The 23,373-nt window shown below is 59.7% G+C and overlaps 3 protein-coding genes across 7 annotated transcripts; 1 reads left to right on the forward strand and 2 right to left on the reverse strand.

The window, feature by feature from the left end:
• The first annotated feature begins 407 nt into the window (after positions 1-407).
• Positions 408-12,648, forward strand: LENG8 (leukocyte receptor cluster member 8). 2 transcript variants are annotated; one of them, XM_025914645.2, is made up of 16 exons: positions 408-557; positions 2,145-2,237; positions 2,928-3,102; positions 3,485-3,586; positions 4,358-4,468; positions 5,281-5,533; positions 5,742-5,883; positions 6,144-6,332; positions 6,728-7,006; positions 7,095-7,235; positions 7,390-7,675; positions 8,634-8,735; positions 8,815-8,883; positions 8,980-9,109; positions 9,192-9,399; positions 11,365-12,648. In XM_025914645.2, the coding sequence occupies exons 2-16, from the start codon at positions 2,200-2,202 to the stop codon at positions 11,525-11,527; spliced, it is 2,388 nt and encodes a 795-aa protein (XP_025770430.1). In that variant the 5' UTR covers positions 408-557; positions 2,145-2,199; the 3' UTR covers positions 11,528-12,648. The 2 variants fall into 2 exon arrangements, with proteins under 2 accessions (XP_025770430.1, XP_086546796.1); XM_086690670.1 differs by lacking the exon at positions 11,365-12,648 and having other exon boundaries at positions 9,192-10,025.
• Positions 12,203-15,469, reverse strand: LENG9 (leukocyte receptor cluster member 9). The gene has a single exon (XM_086690671.1). The coding sequence runs from the start codon at positions 14,358-14,360 to the stop codon at positions 12,738-12,740; it is 1,623 nt and encodes a 540-aa protein (XP_086546797.1). The 5' UTR covers positions 14,361-15,469; the 3' UTR covers positions 12,203-12,737.
• Positions 15,470-15,575: 106 nt separating this feature from the next.
• Positions 15,576-20,728, reverse strand: CDC42EP5 (CDC42 effector protein 5). Of its 4 annotated transcripts, none has more exons than XM_086690677.1 (3): positions 20,317-20,728; positions 19,930-20,087; positions 15,576-16,105 (listed from the first exon to the last, which is right to left on the reverse strand). In XM_086690677.1, exon 3 carries the CDS (start codon positions 16,103-16,105, stop codon positions 15,644-15,646), a length of 462 nt encoding a protein of 153 aa, XP_086546803.1. In that variant the 5' UTR covers positions 19,930-20,087; positions 20,317-20,728; the 3' UTR covers positions 15,576-15,643. The 4 variants fall into 4 exon arrangements, with proteins under 4 accessions (XP_086546803.1, XP_086546801.1, XP_086546802.1 ...); XM_086690675.1 differs by having other exon boundaries at positions 15,576-16,514; positions 19,930-20,065; positions 20,317-20,725; XM_086690676.1 differs by having other exon boundaries at positions 15,576-16,181; positions 19,930-20,065; positions 20,317-20,717.
• Positions 20,729-23,373: the final 2,645 nt, after the last annotated feature.

The raw sequence follows: 23,373 nt of genomic DNA on the forward strand, positions 1-23,373 counted from the left end.
CCTTTCCCGTCGCCCGCCTCCGTGCGTTTGCAGGCGTTCTCGGCCGGGGGCGCCTGGCAGTTTCATGCAGTAGGGAAGCTCCCTTTCCCGGAGGCTGTTCTCACCCCCTTTCTTCGACTTCACCATTCTCTGCCCCGGGCTTCCACAGCTGTACGGCAGGTAGTCTCACATCGCTCCTCACGCTACTCTGTGTCTGGAAACAACGGCGGCTACCATTCACTAAGCCAAGACACGGTTGCGTGTGCCGGCACAACGCCGGCCGACCCCGCCGGGCGTGTCCCCTCGGGGCCACCGTCCCCACCCTAGTCTTCCGGCTTGCCTTAAACGCCCACGCGTCCTTGCGCAAGCAGGGGGCGGGCTCAAGTCAAGCTCGAGGCGCCCATTGGCTGTGCTGTGTCGAGGGAGGTGGGGCGAGGCCTCCGTGTGACGTCAGGACGCTGCGGTCAGAACGTCGAAGCCCAAGGAAGACAAGAACCAGCCGGGTCGCGAGCAGTTCTGCGGCCGTGTCGCTGTCGCCTTGGGCCGCTGCTGACGATTCTAGGGGACAAACTGCGGAGGTGGGTGTGGGGAGCGGTGGGCGGTCGGGCGGGGACGGCGTTTCCTTCCGGCCCTCCACCCAGCGGGTCCTGAGGCCTAGGTCGGCCGTCGCACCAACGGACGCCGCGCGCGAGCGACGACAGGGTGTGGCGGGCCCGGGAGGCCACTGCGCTTGCGCACCCTGGCGCTTGCGCGGTCGGTCTCGGCTCCCCGCCCCCGCCCTCGGAATTTCTGGGCCCCGAATGCCCCCCTCCCTCAATCCCCATTGACCGGGTTGTTCCACCGGGAGGATGGCGTTGCCCCGGGCGACGCGCGGTCCCGGCACCTTATTCCCACCCCCCCCCCCGGAGACGCGGTGCGCACGCGCGGCACGGCCGGGGCCGTGGCTCTGGAGCCGGTCGCCGGGATCTCGACGGGCTCTTTCTTCACCTGACGCCTTAGCCCCCTCCGGGCCTGCGGGATGGCCAGGTGCCCCTCGTGGCCGGTGCCGGTCAGACCAGCCCAGGACCCTCCGAGCCTCCGTCCCCCACCCCAGGCCTTACTCCCACCCTCCTTTCTGTCTCGGGCCTCCCTCATTCGCTGTGCCCGCTCACTGTCCCCACTCATCACCTCCTGCCCCTCCCCCCGCCCCCCAGTCTCTTTCCTCTTTCAGATTTTTCTTAGGGTTTCTTCCAACTCCAGATTGCTGTTCCTGTCCCCTCCCTTCTTGTGGGACTGTGGGGTTCTCCAGCGGAGACTCGCCTTTGAACCCCCTATACTTCTTAGCCCCTCGAGTTTTGCCCCCAAGGCACCCCCTTCACTTTCTTGCAGTCTTTTCTACTCCAGTCTTAGTTTCCTGAAGACGTTCTGGACGTTTTCAGGCATCTCCAAAGCTTTCTCTCCAGACCGCAACAGGGGATCGCCTCTTCTGGCCGCTGTTAGGAACCGCTTATATAGGCTTGTCCTCTGACCTTGGGGACTTCTCTGACTTCAGGCTCCCTGAAAGCTTTCTGAGAACACGTTCCTTCATTTTAGCACCCCCCCCCACCCCCCACCATCGTGGGCATCCTCCACTTCTCCCTGTTTCTTGGAGTAACTTACAGAAGCCCCCTTTCTCTCAGATATTTTTTTTCCATCTGTTCTCTGGAGTTCTCTCTAGGTTCCCATAGATGCTTCCCTGTTTGCAGCCTGAAGAGTTATGTAGACTTTGTTTTTCCAAGCATCCTTTTTCTTCTGCTGCTTCTCAGAAGCTGTCTTCCTCTCTGGATTTCTTTTCAGCCCTTACCCGAGGCCCCCCACCCCACCCGCTGGACCTTTCTTCCGTCTCAGGGTTTCCCTCGAATCTTCCCTTTTCCCATGTGGGTTTTAGGCACTCCTCTTTCCCTTTGGGAAATTTCTTCAGACTTCCCTGTTTTCAAATCCTTCATTTTCCAGCCAGAACACTGCAGGGTGGTGGAGATCTTCCCCTCACACAGAAGCCCTTTGATTCCACACCCAGAATTCTCTCCTAACTTCTCAGACGCTCCTTTTGTGCCGGGCTCCTTGTGAGCCCTGCTCTTCCAGTCCCCAACTTTGTGACTTGTTTCTTGCGTCTTCACAAGTCTCTCTAACTCCTCTTTTTCTCATAGACGGTGAAAAAGCAGTCTGGCTCCTGAGGTCCACCCCTTATGCCCCAAGGTCCAGATGGCGGCCAACGTGGGTGATCAACGTAGCACGGATTGGTTAGTGTGGCTGGAGGGGCGGAGGCCAGAGGGGAGGGCGAGAGGAAGCAAGAGCCAGTGTTGTCCTCAGGGACGGCATCGCACACAGTGTGGTGGAGTGGGGATGAGGGCCTCTTCTGGCCACCAGGGTCAGGGAAGCATTGGGTTGCAGGGTGGAGAGGGTCGGGTCTTCACCTCTCTGAGCACTGTTTTAAATTCACAGTATGGTGCTTATTTCGTAAAACTGCAAGAATTCATTCAGTGAGCTGTGATTAAGGGGCAGACTCCGACGCCTCAAATACTTGTGTGTTTCTGCTAATACTTGGTCTTTTCCAAAACAGCGTGATCATGACTTGATGGCTGGGGAGGTGTCAGCCAGAACTGACCAATGAAACATTTAGGCCTACTAGGCACCAGATGCTATGTTAACTTCTGTGGGTACTGGTAATCTTTTTGTCTGATTTGTAAGAACTGCTGTGTGGTATGCACCTGTAGCGCCTTGGGTCTCTAATCTATCTCTCACAGAAAGGTGTGATGCAGAAACTAGGTGTCAGCGTATTACGATGAAAGTATATTCTGGATTAAAAAAAATCTTGGCTCCAGTAGGTGGTGCGAGGGAGATCTAGGACTCAAGCCCGGGTATGTGCCTGCCTCCACCTTGCCCACCGTGCACAGGGAAAAGAGAGACGACCAGTGTCCTTTCTCTTGCAGGTCCTCTCAGTACAGCATGGTGGCCGGGGCAGGCAGAGAGAATGGCATGGAGACTCCTATGCATGAGAACCCGGAGTGGGAGAAGGCCCGCCAGGCTCTGGCCAGCATCAGCAAAGCAGGAGCTGCCGGCAGCTCCACCAAGGCCAGCAGCAACGGGCCCGTGGCCAGCGCACAAGTGAGGAGGCACACAGTGCCTGGGTAGCCTGTGGGGGGTTGCTAGGGGAGGGACACGCTTGGTATTCTCTGGTATCACGAGGACAGGGTGCCCCGAAGATGTCCTGGGAGCCTTCAGGTGAGGGGGGCAAAGTGTGTTCTGCTTGGAGAGCTTAGGGCACCTCACGGTCCTCGTCCCAGGGGATCCAGCCTGAAGAGGGGAATGTGTCCGGGGTCTCCGAGGTGACCCACGATCATTGGCAGGGGCTGTGGCTCTCTGGAGAGAGGCGGACCCAGTGTCGCTCCTTCGCTCTTAACCGCTGTCGTCCGGGCTCCTTTTGGGGGGGCCGCAGGGCCTGTGGGCTCTTGCTGCCGATGCTCATGGCGTGTGTCCCTCTCCCCAGTACGTGTCACAGGCAGAAGCCTCGGCTCTGCAGCAGCAGCAGTACTACCAGTGGTACCAGCAGTATAACTACGCCTACCCTTACAGCTACTACTACCCCATGGTGAGTGCCCGGCCCGGCGGGGCAGGTGCCGCGCTGGGGTGCGGGAGAGGTGTCGGGACGGGGGCCGGGGCCAGCCGGCGGCCCGAGGACAGCAACGACCAATTCTGGAAAATCTTGCGCTGGCGCGTTGCCCACAAGATCAAGTTCAGGCTGCCTCCCGGGACCTGCCTCCCCGGCTTCTGGCCGCTTCCGTCCCCACGCTCGTTCCACCGCTGCGCAGAGACCTCCTAGGTCTTTCACGCTCGACGTGCACCTGTGCTCTGTTTTAGCTCTCTTCCCACGTTCCCGTGCCTGTCTGCGTCCTCGCCTTGCCGAGGGCTGCCCAGGTCGTGCCTCACAGAGCCCCGTCCTCTGGCAGACTTGAGTAGTTAGAGCGGTTCCACCCACCCCTGCCCCACGTCTTCCCTGGGCCTTTTTTTCTTTCATGGTGCTTATTGCTGGACACGCTACGTATTTGCCTATGATGACTGCACCTGTTTTGAGCGCGGGCTTCGTTAGAGCATGGTTTTTTATTTATTTACTCTCTTGGGGGGGCTCTGTTGTGCTTAGAAAAGTTGGTGCTCAGTAAATATTTTCTATAATGGAATGGGATCGATCGAGGTTCCCATTTTATTTTAGTTTTCTTTAAGAGAATTGGGTGCATTTATGCGGCGGAAAGGAAGAAATAGAAAGGGGAAGTGGGGCATCACAGATTGCGTGTGGCTCCCCAGCGGGCAGGATGACAGGGACGGCACCGTGCCTGCGCTGACCCTTCTTTCCGTGCCTTTGCAGAGCATGTACCAGAGCTACGGCTCCCCCTCCCAGTACGGCGTGGCCAGCTCCTATGGCTCCGCCACCCCCCAGCAGCCATCGGCACCCCAGCACCAGGGGACTCTGAACCAGGTAATGCCCGTACCCGGCTCCTCGGAATGTTGAAGAAGGGGAGTACAGTTTTTCTGAGCGGGCGAGCAGTGGGCACACCTGCATCATTTAAGCCACCCGCCCCCTGCCTTCTCTCCTGCTGGGCAACTCCTCATCTGATAACGAGGAAGGCAAAGTGTAGTTTTTGAAAGGGAGGGTCTAGGGCTTGGGCACGGCCTGGGGCCTGGGGCCGGGCGCTGGGGCGGTGGCGGGAGCAGTGTGCAGCGTGGCGGCCCGTCTTCCCGATTTCCGCCCAGCGCGTGCACACATACCTGCACAGCCACATCCGCAGTCTGGCCTTGGCGTTTAGCGTGCGGTGGGGAGTGTGGAGCTGGTGCCGGGGAGGTGCGTGGGCCTGGCCCAGAACCCCGGCTCCCCCGCTCCCCCTCCGGTGGTGTCGTTACGAGCCGCGTGATACCTCTGCATCTCTGCCAGTCCTGTTGTTTCCTCACAGAGCTCCCATGAGTGTGCGTAATCACTTCTGTGCTTTGACTGGCACGCGGGATATGCTCAGACAGGAACCACCGGGTGATGCGCTGTTGGGCCAGTGCTCACATGGCGGTGGGCTGCAGGGTTTAATGCCTACTGCTGCCATTCAACAGCTGGGGGCCAGAGGAGAGCAGCTCCGGGTCTGAGCCTGAGCCTTGTCAGCTGTCTGCGGGCTCGGGACAGCGAGGTGCGGGAGGGTCGTGGCACAGGGTTGAGGGCTGAGTGGTGCTGTGATCGTGCAGGGCAGTGTGAGGGCCGGCACAGAGGCCTCTGCTCCCACCCTCAGTGCCTGCTTCCTCCGCCAGCCCCCAGTCCCCGGCATGGAAGAAAGCATGTCCTACCAGGCACCCCCTCAGCAGCTGCCGGCAGCCCAGCCCCCTCAGCCCTCCAACACCCCGCACGGGGCTCATACTCTGAACAGCGGCCCCCAGCCTGGAACAGCCCCTGCCACACAGCACAGCCAGGCAGGGCCCGCCTCCGGCCAGGCCTATGGGCCACACACCTACTCTGAGCCTGCCAAGCCCAAGAAGGGCCAACAGCTGTGGAACCGGATGAAGCGTAAGTCGGCGGTAGACTTTGGAGAGGAGAGCCCGCGGGGTCCAGAAGTAGGCGTGGGGTGCATGGTGTGCTGGTCCGTCCTGGGCTGTTGGGCACCCCCAGGCTTTGGGTGCAGGTGACCCGGAGCTGGGCGCCTCCTGTTCCTGGGGCTGGGGTGGTCTGAGGTGGGCCGGGGTGAGGCCTAACTCCGCTTTTGCGGTCCCCACAGCAGCCCCTGGGACTGGCGGTCTCAAGTTCAACATTCAGAAACGGCCCTTTGCCGTCACCAGCCAGAGCTTCAGCTCCACCTCAGAGGGTCAGCACGGCAGCTTCGGCCCCCAGCCGAACCCGGAAAAAGCCCAGAACCACCGGTGAGGGCCGCCTCCTCGCTGCTGTCCCCATCCCCTCGCCTCTGGTCCGCCGGTGCGCTCTGCACCCAGACTCCGTCGGCTCCTCCAGAAATGGGGTGGGGTCCTCCTTCCCTCTTGGCTGCCATGAGCGGGAAATGAGAGGGGAGAGAAGGCACTTGAACCGTGTCTGGCACGTGTCAGCTCTGCAAGCGGCGGTGATGGCGGAGTCTGTCGCGCTGTGGGGTGCTGCCCGGCTGAGCCCCACGTGTGCCCCTTCCCAGGGGGAGCCTGTCCGGGAAGCCCGACGATTGGCCGCAGGACATGAAGGAGTATGTGGAGCGCTGCTTCACTGCCTGCGAGTCGGAGGAGGACAAGGACCGGACCGAGAAGCTGCTCAAGGAGCTGCTGCAGGCCCGGCTGCAGGACGGCTCCGCCTACACCATCGACTGGAGCCGGGAGCCCCTGCCCGGGTTAGTCCGGGCAGGGGGTGCGGCTAAGGGCGGTTCTGGGTGCCGGAGCGGAGACCCGCAGACCTGGGTCCCCGGAGCCCTGAGAATGAGCCGGGAGGTCGGACCCCGGGGTGGAAGGCCAGGAGGGGAGAGCTGAGGCGCAGGCGCTGCCTGGGGATGAGATCCTGGGTGGGAGGGAGGTCCTGCGGGCTCCCGGGCGCCTGGTGCTCAGCAGCGGGGAGCACTCTCTAGACAGAGGAAGCCTGGGGTTTGCCTCCTGGTTTTGCAGTGTGTTAGCTGAGTCGCCTGGGTAAGTTCCTTTCCAGCCTGAGGTGGTGTGTCCCTGGGGTGGCCGGCAGATGCTGGGGACGGTGGGGGCACTGGGTTGGTGATGCCCTGCCCTGCTATATCCTCAGGCTGACCCGGGAGCCTGTGGCTGAGAGTCCCAAGAAGAAGCGGTGGGAGGCCCCTAGCAGCCTACATCCTCCCAGGGGGGCAGGCTCAGCGACAAGGGGCGGGGGTGCCCAGTCCCAGCGAGGGACACCGGGGGCTGGGGGTGCTGGCCGAGCCCGGGGCAGCAGCTTCGCCAAGTTTGGCAACCGCAATGTCTTCATGAAGGACAACAGCTCCTCCTCCAGCACGGACTCGCGCTCCCGTTCCTCCTCCCGGTCCCCCACCCGCCACTTCCGCAGAAGGTGCGAGGACTTGGGGATGGGGGGTGGGGCTCGGTGCTTGGGGGGAAGCAGCCGTTTCAGGCCTCACCTTCCTGCTTCTTCTGTGCAGTGACTCCCACTCGGATTCAGACAGTTCTTACTCAGGGAATGAGTGTCACCCTGTGGGTCGCCGGAACCCACCCCCTAAGGGCCGAGGAGGTCGGGGGGCCCACATGGATCGAGGCCGAGGCAGGGCGCAGCGTGGGAAGAGGTGAGACTTGGGTCAGGTGGCGGGGGGGTGGGGGGGGTGGGGTGGTGCGGCGCCAAGATCCGGGTTCCTGGGAGGAAGAGGGCTATGTTCTTGGGGAGTATCGGGCGAGGCAGCCGGTGATCTCGGCCGCATTCACTCGTGACCTCTCTCCCAGGCATGACCTGGCTCCCACCAAGCGCAGCCGGAAAAAGATGGCTGCGCTGGAGTGCGAGGACCCTGAGCGTGAGCTGAAGAAGCAGAAGCGGGCTGCCCGCTTCCAGCATGGACACTCCCGCCGCCTGCGCCTCGAGCCCCTGGTGCTGCACATGGGCAGCCTGGAGAGCAGCGGCGCGGACCCCGACTGGCAGGAGCTACAGATCGTGGGCACCTGCCCTGACATCACCAAGCACTACCTGCGCCTCACCTGTGCTCCCGACCCGTCCACTGTGCGCCCTGTGGCAGTAAGTGCCTGGGAGGGGCAGGTCCCCCTGCGGGGCCACCGCCGGCACAGGGGGCTGTGGGTGGCGGCAGGAGCCTGTGGCTGCGCAGGGACGTGCTCTGGAGCCTGGGTCCCGGTCACGTGGCCTCCTCGGGAGACATCCTCGGCTCTGAGCAGCCGTCTCCTGTTGAGGAGGCAGGGGGAGGGAAGCCGCCTCCCCAGGCCAGCGCTTTGGGAGACGGGTGATCGTGCCGCTGTGCTCTCTGCTGGGCAGCGGCAGCGTGGCTGACCCTGTGCCCAGGGTACACGCTGATGTGGGCAGCTGGGGCTCGGGAGCCGGCACTCTTGCCGAGTGTTTTGGGTTCCTTATGAAGTTGGTAGCAAGATGCTAAGTGGCTTTGATGTTGCACTTTTTTTCTTATACACGGAGTTTAAGAAATTGTAATGGGTGGGGCGCCTGGGTGGCTCAGTCGGTTGAGCGTCTGAATTTGGCTTCGGTCATGATCTCGCGGTTTGTGAGTTCAAACCCCGCATCGGGCTCTGGTGCTGACAGCCTGGAGCCTGCTCTGGGTTCTGTGTCCCCCTTTCTCTCCACCCCACCCCTGCTTGTGCTTTGCCTCTCTCTGTCTTTCAAAAATGAATAAACGTTATGGGGCGCCTGGGTGGCGCAGTCGGTTAAGCGTCCGACTTCAGCCAGGTCACGATCTCGCACTCCGTGAGTTCGAGCCCCGCGTCGGGCTCTGGGCTGATGGCTCAGAGCCTGGAGCCTGTTTCCGATTCTGTGTCTCCCTCTCTCTCTGCCTCTCCCCCATTCATGCTCTGTCTCTCTCTGTCCCAAAAATAAATAAAAACGTTGAAAAAAAAAAAAAAATTCAAAAATGAATAAACGTTAAAAAAAAAAAAAGAAGTAACGGGTGTTAGTTATAGCCTTGCTCACCTTGCTAAAAGCACACTGAGCCTTAATTTGGATCCCTTCCCAGGTTTTGAAAAAGTCACTGTGCATGGTCAAGTCCCACTGGAAAGAGAAACAGGACTACGCCTTTGCCTGCGAGCAGATGAAGTCGATTCGGCAGGACCTGACGGTGAGGGGGGTGCTGGGAGGGCCTTGCCGTGGTGAGTCCTGGCCTGCCCTGGCCTCACCGCTCCCCCGTGCTGTTCCAGGTGCAAGGCGTGCGGACAGAGTTCACGGTGGAGGTGTATGAGACGCACGCCCGCATCGCCTTGGAGAAGGTGAGTGGGGTGCCGGGGCCCTCTCGGGCTCTTTGGGGCTCCCTGTCCTGGCCTCACTCTCTTTCTCGTTCTCGTTCTCCGCGCGCGGGGCTCCAGGGCGATCACGAGGAGTTCAACCAGTGCCAGACGCAGCTCAAGTCGCTGTACGCCGAGAACCTACCCGGCAACGTGGGCGAGTTCACTGCCTACCGGGTCCTCTACTACATCTTCACCAAGAACTCAGGAGGTGGGAGGCGCCGCCTGCAGGTCGGGCTGGCCCCAGGCCCCCGGGGTTGGGTGCTGCTGACCCCGTTTGTCTCGGGCCGCAGACATCACCACGGAGCTGGCGTACCTGACTCGGGAACTGAAGGCAGACCCTTGCGTGGCGCACGCCTTGGCACTGAGGGCAGCCTGGGCTCTGGGCAACTACCACCGCTTCTTCCGGCTCTACTCTCACGCACCCTGCATGTCCGGGTACCTGGTGGACAAGTTTGCAGACCGGGAGCGCAGAGCTGCCCTCAAGGCGATGATCAAAACGTATGTGGAGCTGGGTTCTCTCCCTGCCCCCGCTTCTCTGCCGGCCCCGCCGCCGTCCACCCTTCTCCCCTCTGCCCTCCGCACCCTCCTGGGCTCCTGTCCCCGGGCCTGTGGTCCTCTCTGCCCGTCTCTTCTTTCCACATACGCTCTGCTTCCCAGTCCCTCCTGCTTCCCTTCACTCAGTTCGCCCTCTGCGTCTCCTGTGTCCCCCACTCTGTCTCGCTGCTCCAGGGCGCCCTCTGCACCCCTCTGAGTCTCTGTTTCTCCTGCTCACGTCACCCCGGACCCTGGTTTGCCTTCTTGCTCTGGGCTCTTGGTTTCCTTCCTCCGAGGTCTCTGTTCACCTTTGAAGGCTCTCCCGTCACTGAGCTCCCACTCGGTAGAGACAGACTAGGAAGGACGGCCCTGCTCTTGGTAGCCTCTGATCTAATGGGACGAGACCCCGTTTGTTTCTGAGCTCCTTAAAGAGTGCAGAGTGTTTAGGGAGACCCGTGTGATTCGGGGGCAAGCCAGGTCAGGGCGGTTCTCTGTTCAATAGATGTCACTGGTGCCGTGTGTGTGCGCGTGCGTGCTTGTGCTGGGGAACCTGTGGTCAGGGCGCGGAGATGCCTCTGGGCGACATGGGGCCAGATCAGGAGACATTTGTTGTTGTCACAACTAGGGGGTGCTCCTGGTGTCTAGTGGGTAGTGCCCAGGATGCCCCATGACGGAGAATTACCCGGCCCCAGTGTCAGTCTTGCCAGGGTTGAAAACCCTTGGTCAGAGATTGGTAGGTCCAAGGGGCCACATCCATTAGCGTAGCCACAGGGATGGTGTGGAGATGAGGAGACACAGTCACCCTGAAATTAGGAGATGCACACATTCCGGGATCCAGTTCGGGTCCAGAAGATTTGAGGCAGAGCGGAGCCAGGGCAGAGGCCACAGAAGGAGAGACAAGGATGTGGGACAGAGACACGGAGGCGGCAGGAAACACAGGACACGGTTGCGTACCCAGGGGTGATGGGGAGGTGGTACGTCTGGAGGCCCCGGGGGCTGTCCCTCCGTCTGCCCTCTGCAGTGGGACAGCCGTTCCCAGGGTGTCATGTGGACAGGCTGGGCCTGGGAGCAGGGGTCCTGGCCTCTCACTGGCCAGACGCTCTCTCTCACCCCTTCCTTACTCCCTGGCAGACACGTCCCTCCCTCCCAGAGCCTCCAGAACCAAGTCCTAGCAGGGCGTGCGGGAGGCCAGCTCAGATGTGGGGAGAAATAGGCCGTCTCGTGCCCCCCGTGGCTATCAAGGGCCACCATGCGGCATGGGCGTGAGGCATCTGTCCTCTCTGCCGCTTGCTCCCTGTGCGATTTGGAGCTCCGGGTTCGTTCGTGTGTGTTTGTAAAGGGTAGGGGTGACACGGTTTCTGGGAGCGAGCTCAGCCAGTTCACAGCCGTTTTCTGGAACGTGCCAAGTCTCTTGTGCGCAACTGCAAGTGACTGTTGCCAGTGTGCAAGGGTGTAGTGGGGGTTGACCCTGTGCCCAGGGTTCCCGAGGCACTTAGACCCAGGCAGGGGGGTTCCCCAGAATAGCTGTCAGACCTGCCACCTGTGCCCATGCCCGTGCCCTCGGGTCACTCCCTCTGCCTGGCCCCTGCCCTTGGGCCAAAGTGGGCCCTCTTCTGAGGGCCTGCTCAGGCCCTTGAGCAGCGGAGGAGCCAGCTGGGCCCTTCCCTCCCATCCCCACTCCTGGGTCCCCCCGTACAGGTAAGTGAGGGTGAAGGGGGGGCACAACTGGGGCTGGGGCCACCACCCCTGCCCCGGGCCCCCCCAAGCCCCTGGAGGTGGGGAGGTCGGGCGGGGGTGGCGATGAGAGGTCAGCAGGTAACGTGCCGAGGAAGCCCTTTGGGTGCCCGAAGGGGGGGCGCCCACTCCCTGCTTGTGGGGCCCTCCCCTGCCCGCCGCCCGCCTCATCACATTCTCCTCTTGTCTCCGTAGCTTCCGCCCTGCGCTGCCAGTCTCCTACCTGCAGGCCGAGCTGGCCTTCGAGGGCGAGGCCGCCTGCCGAGCCTTCCTAGAGCCCCTGGGCCTGGCCTACACGGGCCCGGACAACGCCAGCATCGACTGCCGCCTCAGCCTGGCGCAGCTATCAGCCTTCTGAGCACCAGCGCGGATGGGGGCGGGGTGGGGGCAGGGCTGTGGCTCCCCAGCGCCGCCTTTGCCGTTTTGTTTTTGAGCCATGGACTTGGGTTGTAAATTAACTCACGGGGAGCGGGCTCCAGGAAGAGCCGTCATCCCTGTCCCCGTTTTCCCACCGGGGAGTCTGTACAGAGATTTTTTTCTACATTTTTATTTTTTGTCTCAGAGGGACGGGACTGGGGGAGGAGGGGGTGGGACAGCGGAGGGCTGGGGGCATGGTCTGTAGGCTGCTCTGTGTCCACCTGCACCTCTACTAATGCTGTCTCAGTGTTTTCTCTCTCTCTCTCTCGAGCTTGTACTCCGGTACCGACCTGGCACCCTGGCCCATCCCATGCCGGGGGGGCCGGAAGAAGACAGGCCGCTCCGCCCGTGCCCGCCTGTGGCGGGGGCACCAGCACACCAGCCCGCCTCCTGCCCCCCGCCCGCCTCACCACAGACTCTTGTTGCCCAGCCCTCCGGGGCCTCAGTGTTTGGGGCTAGGGGAGCCGCGTAGAGACTGTGCCCCACCCTCAGCCCCCCACGCCAGAAATGCCGCCGCCAAGCCGCCGCCACGTCCACGCCGCCACTGCACACTGAGGACTCCGGAGGCCATCATCGCGGGACCTCGGCCGGGCCGCCTCGTCTGCAGTTGTATTAAGTTGTCTCCGTGTCCCTCCTCCCTCCACCCCAGTGTTTCTTCTGGTTTTTTTTTCCTTCCCTCCCTCCTTCTCCTGCTCCCCACCCTTCTTTGGTTCAGCACAGGTAAAACGGTTACCCTCCCTCCCTCCCTCCCTGCCTTCATGGATCACCAGCTCACGTCATGTTTCCTTCTCTTTTCTTTTTGTGTGTGTTTATTTAAGTTATTTTTCTTCCTCCCCTTTTTCTTTTTGGCCCTCCCCCCTCTTCTGCCATGTAACTGGAGGATGTGCAATGAGTTTGCAAACAGCTGGACTGTCAGGCTGCTTTTTTTCCAGATGTTCCTCCTCTGCCTCCCCTCCCTTCCCTCTCCCCTCCCTTCTCCTTCCTTCATTCTTTTCCTTGGATCACTGAGCACCATTTGGAAGCTTGAGAGAAACCAAAATTAAAGAGAGAGAGAGAGAGAGAGAGCACTTTGTCCCTTCCTGCGAGGACTGGGTCTTCTCCTGTTCTTTAGGGTGGAGATCTGCCTCCCCCAGAGGTCTGAGCAGGGGCGGTCACCCCAGGGGCATCTCAGCCAGGGGCTGGTAGGTATCTCCTGCCCTGCCCACGCGGCACAACCAGAGCTTCCCCAGGGGCTGGCTCCCTAGCTCCTGTCCAGGGATGAACTTGGGCTCGGGGAGGCAGACTTGAGAACCTTGGGGCACCTTGGCCAAGGTGAGGTGGGGGTGTAGCCCCCCTAGGGGCTGAACTACTCTGAGCCCCTCCGCCTCTAGCCTCTGTCTCAGCACTTGGGCCATATTTTCCAGGGAGGGGCAGGGAGGGGCACAGAGTACATGGTGCCTCAGGAGAAGCAGGCGCCTAAACCTCACCTGCGGGGGTGCCTGAAGCCCTGGAGCCGAGAGCGCACGTCTCAGTGCACCAAGGGCCGCGGCTACCTCCCCAGGGCCTGCTAGCCTCAGGAGGGCCAGTGTCAGGTGCAGCGCGCCCGCGGGTACCATGAACGCGGCGCACGAGGGCGTGGCTCGGACCAGCTCTTCTTGGGCCCTGGCTACTCTGGCCTGCAGCCCAGGGTCAGTCACCATGAGAGCCACAAAATGCGTGGGGCGGGGCTGGCGAGGCCCCGCGTCCCTGGCCCCAGCGGCCTCTCCGCAGTCCGAGGGCCAGGCCCCAGGACCCCACTCTGCTTCGGTTTCCAGGAAATCTCCCGCGGGCCTTCCCGGGGCAGCCTGGGCCTGCTCCTTCCCGCCCTGTGGCTCCGTGGTCCTGGCTGCGGTGGCTGGCCTCCGCCCCGCTTCTATTTCTGTCCAGTGGGGTGCTCTGTGCTCTTCCACTCGGATGTTGGCAGGGGCGGCACCTACGCCGCCGAGCGCATCCTTTTCGCTGTGTGCGTCCTGGGCCCCGTGGGTGTCTTCGCCGACGTGGGCATCCTCGCTGTCACGCGCGTCCTCGCCATCATACGCGTCCTGGGGCCCGTGGGCATCCTCGCTGTCACTCGCATCTCGGGCCCCGTGGGCATCTTCGCAGACATGGGCATCCTCACCTTCATGCGCGTCCTGGGGCCCATGGGCGTTGTCTTCGGCGACATGGGCATCCTCGCTGTCACGCGTATCCCCAGCCTCAGGGGCGTCTTCGCGGGCACGCGCGTCCTCGCCATCGTGCACGTCCTGGGGCCCGTGGGCGTCTTCGCCGACATGGGCATCCTCACCGTCGTGCGCGCCCCCGCTGTCGAGCGCGTCCAGGATGGTGGGCCCGCGACCGGCCGCCAAGCCCGAGCCGAAGACGTGGTCTGTACGCGAGGCGCGGTCCCACACGAGGCGGCCCCGGAAGCGGAAGTAGCGCACCCGGTGCTGCGGCACAGCCAGCACGCCGGGTCCCAGCGCCGCCAGCGGCTCGTCCCAGCAGAAGGCGCAGAAGGGCTCCTCGCGCACGCCCAGGAAGCGGTCGGCGTAGCCCACAGAGAAGTCGGCCGGGTCGAGGCGCGGGTCCCAGCGGATGCGCTGGATGACGGCCGCGGCCGTGCGCAGCGGCGGTTTTTTGGCCCCGGCCTCGGCCTCGCGGCTAGGCTGTGCCGAGGCCGGCGCCCCGGGGTGGGGCTGGCGGCAGCGGGCGCCGAAGCGGCAGCGGCCCTCCAGGAAGAAGCGGCAGGCCGACGGCGGCGACTCGGGCTCGGCCGCCATGGGAGCGGAGTGCGCCGAGAGCGTCTGCGGGCCGCCGCAGGCCCGGCCGTGACGTCACCCGCCCCCGCCGCCCCGGGAACGGCGCAAGCTCGCTCGCGGAGCCTCCGATCCCGGGCCTGGCGGACCGTTCTCCACGGAGGTGCCCTCAGGCAGTCTGACCCCCGCTTCCTCCGCGGACCAGCGATTCACGTGTGTGGCCCGCTCCCCGCTCCAAAGGGTTTCACGCTCGGCACCGCCCCCGGGGTGCGGGCCTCCGTCAGTGCCCTCAAGGAACCGGATCCTCCTCCCTCTGCGGCCTCAGCCCAAAAGATGTACCGGTGCGACCCCGCCCCCTCTGGGGCCCCAGGGTGCCCGGCTTCGCCCTCCGCCGCGTCTGCGTGTACAGCCCCGCCTCTTCTAAGGTCTTAGAGAGTCTGGCTCCGCCCCCGCCTGGTGATTTGTATGGAGGTCCCGCCCCCTCAGGGGCCCTCGGGGGGGGGGGGGGGGGTGGTGCCTAGGTTCCACCCTTCGCCTAAGAATTGCAGGGGTTGCCCCGACCAGCTCTGGCCACTCCCGCCTGCAGCGGGACAACTGGACCCCGGCAGGCTCAAACTAGGTAGCCGTGACATGGGACGCCGCTGTCGCCCTCGAGCCGACGCATCTGGGGCTGGGAGGGTCTCTCCTCCACCAGGACCCAGCCTCTTCCCGGACACTTACCTGTGCGGTCACTCACAGGATAAAGGGCAGCTTCCCCAGGGGGTTCACTGGAGACGCGGGACTGCACTTGGTCCTCTGGAGCGAGTCAGGTGGCCCCCCGGGAGCGACTCAGCAGCCTCCCGGGCAGCGAGTCACGCCGGCCCGGCCGCAAGTCAGGTGCCCCATCCCCCTTCCGGGAGCGAGTCAGCGGCCCCCTCCTGGAGTGAATCAGGTTGCTCCCCGGAGCAAGTCAGGCCAGGCCCTCCGTCAAAATTGATGAATGAATGAGGCTGTGAAAGCCCACACGTGGGGACACCGCCCCTAAAAGGGGCACCGTCTAACCACGCCTCTCCTCTGTTAAAGGGGCCACATCTCACCAGGGCAATCATCCGACCTCGGCTTCGGTCCAGTCTTTGCGGGGAATAGAGGTCGAGGTGACACACTTGGCCCTTAAAGGCGCCGGGACCCCATCACGGACACCCCTGCTCCCCCGCCATGTTCCCTTCCTACGTGCAAAATAAACAGGCAGAACCCGGGGCAGAGACCTTAGCCATTTATGTATAAAGAAGCGGGGTGCCAGATGGTAAAAGCATCAGGAACAGGGGTGCCTACAGGCCGATGACGTCGTCCCTCTCGAGGTCCGCGTTGGGGTGGCAGCGGGCCCTGGGGTGCTGTGCCCCGGAGCTGGGGTCCAAGTCGGGCTTGGCGGCAGCGGCCCCCGGGCGCTCCGCGTCCATGACGCCCAGCACCGCGTCCAGCATGGAGGGGCCTAAATCCAGGTGGAAGGACAGCAGCGGGTCGGCGGGCGCGGGCGTGCGGAGGACCGGCGGCGGGGGCTGCGGCACCGCGGGCGGCGGCGTGGAGCGCGGGGCCCCGGCGGGCGGCGCCCGGGGCTCGGGCGGCGGCCCGCCGCCGTGACGGCTCAGGAACGAAGTGTCCCCGAAGGCGTCGCCACCGCGCCCCACGTGCAGCGTGTGCCGGAAGTCGCCGAGCGGCGCGGAGATGGAGAGGGCGCCGCGCTCCGGCCGCTTCTTGGGCTGCGCGGGGCCCAGCTGCTTCAGCACCGGCATCTGCGGGGTAGGGCCGGGTCAGCGCTGCCTCCTCCGGGAGCGAGTGAGCGAGCGAGGCCGCGTTCCCACCCTGGGCCTAAGGCAGCGAGCGGTTCAAAGGAGGGATTACTTCCATTTGACAGGTGGGGAAACAGCGGCTCCCGGAGGCCCGAGGTCGCAGACCCCAATGGAGGTTGGCCCGCGACCACCACGCCATGCTGATTCCACTAATTACTAATATTCGAGTCTCCCTACAGGCCAGGCAACAGTGCTTCACCGACTCTTCCGAGTGTTTCCTAAACTTGACGGAGAAACTCCGGCTTCTGCCCGACAGAGATTCCCAGGCCCCTTCCCTGAAGGCGGGATGACTTTGTCCATGGAGGGGAGGGACGCAGGCACAGTGCCTGGGACCCACCACACTTGGAGAGGCCTAAGAGAATGTTAAAATGTTTTAATCTATTTTAAAACGTGTGGGAAAGATTTGCCTTTACACCAACACAGCTATAAAATATAAATTAATATATGTCCACAAGACCTTTGCCTAGGGCACAAGCAAGTCCCAATGCAGGCCTGCCTGGAAACTCAAATTTAGGTCTAAGGTGGGCCTGGGAACCTGTATACTTGCACAGCATTTTATCATGAGTATTTGATTCCGAAAGAGACAATATAATGTCTTACTTTTTGCAAATTTCTCTAAAAATGAGCAAGAACAGTGCAAATTTGAAGCTGGCTGCTTGTGCACTACAGGAATAGCTGTGTTACTACCTCGTGGCTCCCCTGGGCTCTATGGTACCTGGAAATGCCTGCCAACCTTTGCCCACATCCTGGAACTTGGCTGTTTTTATGGAACTTTTGGGAGGGGCTTTGATGACCTTGTACTTTTGTTTTAACAGTCACTGTTATCATCATCATCATAATAAAAAATCGCCTTTCTGTTTGAATTGAAGCACCACCCTTTGCCAGCTGTATGAGTGGGATAAATTATGTGATTTCTCTATGTCTGTTTCCTCTCTATAAAATGGATAAGGGGTGCCTGGGGGCTCAGTCAGTTAAGCGTCCGACTTCAGCTCAGGTCATGATCTCACAGTTCGTGAGTTTGAGCCCCGCGTCGGGCTCTGTGCTGACAGCTCAGAGCCTGGAGCCTGCTTCAGATTCTATGTCTCCCTCTCTCTCTGCTCCTGCCCCGCTCATGCTCTGTCTCTCCTTCAAAAATAAATAAAAAAACATTTAAAAAAAAATGGATAAAATAACACCACCTTCCTTGAAGGGCATGTAGAAAAATCTCAACTAAAGAAAACTGTACTTGTAATAGTGCCAGCCAATTGGTGGTGCCAGTTGTTGGGGGTGGGGGGGTGGGGAGGAGGATGTGTCCCCAAATAACTAGAACACAATTTAGATTTGATAAAACCCTATGAAGAAGGTAAAGCAGTCAGCACTATTCTTTCAGTAACTAGCACTCTGGGAAACATCACTGAAAATGCAGAGAAAAATTAAAGCTAAAAGGATTTAAAATAACCATGGCTGGATGTGTTCTGAGGATTGTCCTTTACCCCACCCCAACACACACGCACGTGCTCGCGCGCACACACACACACTTTACGTTTATTTCCCTGGAAAAACCAGTCTTGATTTTATCACCTCTGTAGTGTTTCTCAAACTCCCCTGACCTCACCTAGATGAGTAAATATATTCTAATTATAACCTGGCACGTAATGGCCTTTCCTCCCCACCACTCCCCCAATAAAAGGGAACAAACATTGGATGAAACAAGACTTACAAGCTAAGGCACTCAGATGTTTTCAATCCTAATCTATTTTATTTGTTTTAAACGCTGACTTTGTCTCATTAATGAATTTCAATCCACAGTGTAAAATGAAAAGAATCTGCTCCCAGAGCTAGTGGGTGCCCATCATTACTGTGGAGTGAGCTGCAGGTGAAAAGAACACCGAATGGGGGCGCCTGGGTGGCTCCGTCTGTTGAGCGTCCGACTTCGGCTGGGGTCATGATCTCGCGGTTGGTGGGTTCAAGCCCTGTGTCGGGCTCTGAGCTGACAGTTCGGAGCCTGGGGCCTGCTTCAGATTCTCTGTCTCCCTCTCTTTCTGCCTCTCTCCCACTCAGGCTCTCTGTCTCTGTCTCTGTCTCAAAAATTAAATTAAAAAAAAAAAAAAAAGATCACAGCTCAGCCAACCGCCCAGGTTTCGGTCTGGCTGTGTTGGTGTGTGTGGCCTTGGGCAGGTTACTTAACCTTTCTGACCTCATTTCCTCCTAAAAAAAAAAAAAAAGAAAATAAAAGGAACCTAGGGGCATAGGGTGTTCCCATAACACGTCACAGTCCCTTTGCAAGAACTGGTGAGATGTTGCCAATAAAGTCTGGGCACAGGACCCAACACACACAGCCAAAGCAGAAGTTCAGTAAATGTTGAGTGGCCACCTTAGATCATTCTCCCAAGTCCCAGAGAAGGACACACTCACAGAGGGAAAGAGACTTGCCCAAGGTCACAAAACCAGCTCTGTGGGACTCCGGAGCCCAGACTTACCACTTCCACTGTCTGCTGCTTCTTGAACTGACCCCTCCCTGGGCAGCTCTCAGCCGCTGGCTCTTCGCCCTGCCCACGCCCTAGCTTGTCCCTCATGCCACCCTTCTGTGGCTCTCCCAGGCCACGTTACCACCATTTTCCCAGTGCCTGGCCAAACACACCTTTCCGTGGGGCCCTGAACTACCTTCCTCAACCTTAAATCTCAGTTTACTCCACTGAAAAAGGGGAGTCGGAAAGCCTGTTTGCTAGCCGTACTTGAAAAGCATATTCATGATGCTGATATTGTATTTCCTAAGTCCTTATTCTGGGCCAGGTGGGGGCCTAAATGGTTTACTCAAATAAACAAACTCATTCAATCCTCAGAACAACCCAGTGAGGGGGGGAGACCCGTATTTTACAGATGTGGTGGCTGAGGCACAGAGAGAGGGAGTAACTTGCCCGGAGTCACAGGGCAACAAATGTGGGGGGCCCGGTTTGGACACCAGGCAGAGTCTAAACTTGAGAGTCTAAAGATGGCCACCCTGTTGCCCACAGACCCCTTTGGATGGGGCGGGTGGGTGTGTTATCCCCATGGAAAAAACAACGTCCGGAGATGCTCTAAAGTCCCGGGATTTCCTGCACCCTTGACCATATCTGTTTGCTTTGCTTTTTTTTTTTTTTTTTTTTTTTTTTCCATTCCAGACTGAGCGCAATGAATTAGAAATCATTTTCGAGCGCGGTCTCTTGGTGCTAGCTCTGAGGGCCTCGGGTAAGTGGCTCCAGCCTCGGTGTCCTCTTAAATAGAAGGCTCTAGTCTCCTTCTAGCAGAGCTGAGTGCTCGACACAATGAGATCATGCTCGGAAAAACTCCGTCAGCCGGCCAAGGCTCGTACAGAGCGCTGTTGTTTGGCCGAGTGCTGGCGCAAGGGTGGGAGCCCGGGGGCCCTGGCCCCGCGACTCGGCTGGGCCGCCCTCCTCCCGTCCCGCTGCGCCCCTGCAGGGCCGCAGCTGCAGCTGCAGGAGAGGACGGCACAGCTGGTTCACCTCCGTCCCCTCCAGCCCCAGCCCCGCCAAGACGGAAATAACCGCCCGCTCCAGACCCGGCCCGACCGGTTCTCGGCTCTGGGGGAGAGGTGGCCAGGCGGGTGGGGCCGAGGCGGGGCCGGGTCCGCGGGTGGGAGACACCTCCCCCCCCCTCCCACGCCTTGGGCTCGCCGCGCTTGCTGGGGCCACGTGGCTGCCGCCTGCGGTCCCTTCCCGCGTCTTGTCCCGCGTGCCCCCCGGACCTGAGCCGGGGCCCCGGGACCCCGGCTCCCCGCTGCCCCTTACCTCGTGGCCCTCGCGGAGTGGGGCAGGCGCGCTCTCGGGCTCCGACTGGGACGCCCCTCTCCTTGGTTCGGAGCCCGCCTCTGCCTCCGAGTCCCAAGTCCGCTCCTTCTTCCTTTTCCCTCCGGGCGGATCACACCTGGCAAAGTGTCATGCGGGACCTGGAGGGGGGGGTCCAGGACCCAGGCGTCCTCCTCCTCAGGACCCCTCCTCTCTCAGGTTCCAGGGGTCCTGCCTCCTACCTCTCTTACTCCTCAGACCCAGGAGTCCCAGGTCCCCCCCCCCCCCCCCCCCGGACCCTGGGGTCCAGGCCGCCGACCCTCCCTGCCTCAGACCCAAGGAGTCCGGGCCCCCACCCCTGGCAGGCCCTGGCCTCCGGTCCCTTCTTACCTGCACCGGGGACCGAAGTGTCAGCCCCTCTCGGGGGGCCATGGTAGGAGCCCAAACGGGCCGCGAAGTCACTGCCCAGTCCAGCCCAGTCCCTCTGGGGCAGAGAGGGTTAAGGCCCAGGCCCCTCCCCGCCTTCCTTATCCCCCAAAAGTTTTGCCTCTAGGATTTAAAGGACTAGAAAGCGGTGGTGGAAAAGCAGAGGCCTCCGGGCTGAGTGTGGGGGCGGGCCTGGGCCGGACCGGGTGCGCACAGAGGACACGCAGAAGGGGTGGGGGGATGGACAGGGCGCGCCCCCCTCCCAGCCCAGCCCCTCCTCCTGCCCAGCTTGGAATTTCCTGAAACTGGGGAAGTCTGGCTGTTTAGAAGAGTAATTTCTTCCAGATTGCAGCTGTTGGAGGAGTGTCTGTGGTGTGTGTGTGTGTGTGTGTGTGTGTGTGTGTGTAGAGGGAGGGCAGGAGAGAGGGAGGGAGAGGGAGGGAGAGGGAAAGAGAATGTGAGAGAATGAAACAGACAAGGTCCCTGAGCCCGCAGGAGCAGCTCTGACCCTGCTTTGGAGAGTTTCCTGGGCGAATGTCCCTGCCTGACACTGCTCACGGAAAGATCATTCCATGACTCTGAGCATTTGCACCTTTTGGTGACAAGAGGAGTCTCAGATTTGAATGTTGGGAAGATCCCCCCCCCCCAGGAGGCACGAGGGAGGGCCTTCCCAGGAGAGTGGAGTCCCCAGAGAGGAGGCTGGTTGGGAGGAGGCCCAGGGAGGAGGCTGTCTTAGTTGTGAGCTGGGGCTGGCGAAGAGAGTCAATGTCACAGGTAACAAGGAAGTGAAGCTTGAACAAAGCCTCCAAGGAGGGGCCGGTTGTAGAGCCGAGGAGAAGAGGAAGAGCTGGGGCTGGCGAAGAGAGTCAATGTCACAGGTAACAAGGAAGTGAAGCTTGAACAAAGCCTCCAAGGAGGGGCCGGTTGTAGAGCCGAGGAGAAGAGGAAGAGCACTCAGAGCAGGCTGGGAGCCCAGGTGAGCAGAGGAGGACCACAGGCAAAGAGCACTCTCTAAAATGCAGAGATCAGCTCAAAAGCCACTGGGAGCTTAGATTTTTGTCCTGGAGCCTGGGGTACTGAAGGGGTACCCCAGGATAGGATAGCAGGGTTGGATCCAGGGATTAGAAAGTTCCTGGAGGGTGGGCGCCGGGTGGCTCAGTCCGTTGAGCATCCCTCTTTGGCTCAGGTCATGATCTCACAGTTTGTGAGTTTGAGCCCGGCGGCGTGCTGACAGCTCACAGCCTGCTTGGGATTCTCTCTCCCTCTCTCTCTGTCTTTCCCAATTTTTATGCTCTCTCTCTCAAAAGAAATAAACTTAAAAATAAATAAAATAAAATTGCAGTCCTTAAAGCTCCCCGTCCCTTTGCCCTGCTTAAAAAAAATGAAAGAAAGAAAGAAGAAAGTTCCCTCTGGGATTCACAAGAGGAATGCTGCATTTCAAATCCAGCATTTTAGGGTGGATTTAGGGTGGATGGGGGGGGGGGGTTTACACAAAACTCAGTAACCAAGATAAATAATATAATTAAATATAGATTTTTAGCAAACACTTTTATTGGCGTTAAATCCACACCACATTAAAGGAACTATTTAAAAGTGATGTCTGGTACATCCCCAGTGTTATACAACCGCCACCTCTGTCCAGCTCCAAACCATTTTCATCACCCTCTAAAGGAAGCCCCTTATCCCTAAGCCAGTCCCTCCCTATTTCCCCACCTGCAGCTCCTACAGCCACCAGTCTGCTTTCTGTCTCTCTGGATTTGCTTGTTCAGGACGTCTCACAGACACTGAATCCTATGCTGTGTGGCCTTCTGTGTTCCACTTCTCTCACTGAGCATAGTGTCCTCAAGGTTCATCCACGCTGTAGCATGTGTTGGTGCTTAATTCATTTTATGGCTGAATGATATTCCATGGCACAGATAGACCACATTTTGCCTAAAATAAAGAACATTTTAATGCCCTATTTTGAAAATGGATGTATAAAATGAACAAAAAAAAAATCAAAACTTCAAAGAAAGACAGGATCAGGCTGGTGGAAAGCTTTTTTTGGGGTCCTGGGACAAAAGGAAAAAAATCAGTCACTCTGATCCCATCTTCATTTAAGATTTTGATATTTTGTTCATCACGGATGTGTTACTGATCCTTTTTGTTGCATTTATTCGTTTGTTGTGTTACAGCGTTGGTCAATCTTGGTTACTGAATCTTTGATGTTTCCTTAATTTTTTTTTTTTTTTTTTTTTTGGCAGTGTCCTTTTCCCGGCCCTGGCCAGGAAGCTGTGAGGCCGGGTGCAGGGACCCTGGAGAGGGACCTGAGTTGGAGCCAGGGCCACAAGAATGGAGAGGAAATTACAACGCAAAGGGATTCAGGCAGGTTCACTTGGACTTGAGAACCAAGAGGGATTTGCAGGAGAGAGAGAAGCAAGGATGGGAGTATTGTTTTTCCATTGATGGTGGAAAGAACCTCCACAACCTATATGGTTGACAACCACCGCATTCTTTTACTCCACGGTGTCTGTAGTTCAGAGTCCGGGTGGGTCCTTAGGCCTCTCAGGGCTGAAATCAAGATGTCGATATTGCGATCTTCTTCCAAGCTCTTCCAAGGTATTGGCTGAATTCAGTTCCTTGTGGCCACAGGACTGAGGTTCCTGGCTCTGACTAGCTGTCAGCTGGGGCCTGGTCTGCTCCTAGAAGCTGTCTGCCTCCTCATGCTTTCCATGAAGCTCCCCATGGCGGCAGTGAGTGGAATCCCTCTTAGGCTTCAAATCTCTTGGATTCCCCATTCTCTCCATCTCTCTCCTGCCTCTGGCCACAGAAAGTTCTCTGCTTCTAAGGGCTCATGTGATTAGATGGGCCTACCTGGGTAACACAGGTGTATCAGTCAGGGTTCTCCAGGGAACCAGGACATATCCTACGTGTATATACATACACACACGTACTAAGATATACAGGGATATGTGAGATGGAGATTGGATTGGAGAAGGTCATCAAAACCTTACTAGTCAAAGTTTATTTCTCTCTCTACAA

The sequence above is a fragment of the Puma concolor genome, chromosome E2 (assembly GCF_028749965.1).
Source record: "Puma concolor isolate L17-30 chromosome E2, mPumCon1.1.hap2, whole genome shotgun sequence".
In the NCBI taxonomy this organism is placed as follows: Eukaryota; Metazoa; Chordata; class Mammalia; order Carnivora; family Felidae; genus Puma; species Puma concolor.

What these genes read in the sequence shown, in the direction of transcription:
- LENG8 (XM_086690670.1), top strand. Translation starts at nt 2,200, where the DNA reads ATGGCGGCCAACGTGGGTGATCAACGTAGCACGGATTG. An exon ending in GCTGTGGAACCGGATGAAGC is followed by an intron (nt 5,534 to 5,741) that starts GTAAGTCGGCGG and finishes CGGTCCCCACAG; the next exon opens with CAGCCCCTGGGACTGGCGGT. An exon ending in CCCGCATCGCCTTGGAGAAG is followed by an intron (nt 8,884 to 8,979) that starts GTGAGTGGGGTG and finishes GCGGGGCTCCAG; the next exon opens with GGCGATCACGAGGAGTTCAA.
- CDC42EP5 (XM_086690677.1), bottom strand. Translation starts at nt 16,105, where the DNA reads ATGCCGGTGCTGAAGCAGCTGGGCCCCGCGCAGCCCAAGAAGCGGCCG.
- LENG9 (XM_086690671.1), bottom strand. Translation starts at nt 14,360, where the DNA reads ATGGCGGCCGAGCCCGAGTCGCCGCCGTCGGCCTGCCGCTTCTTCCTG.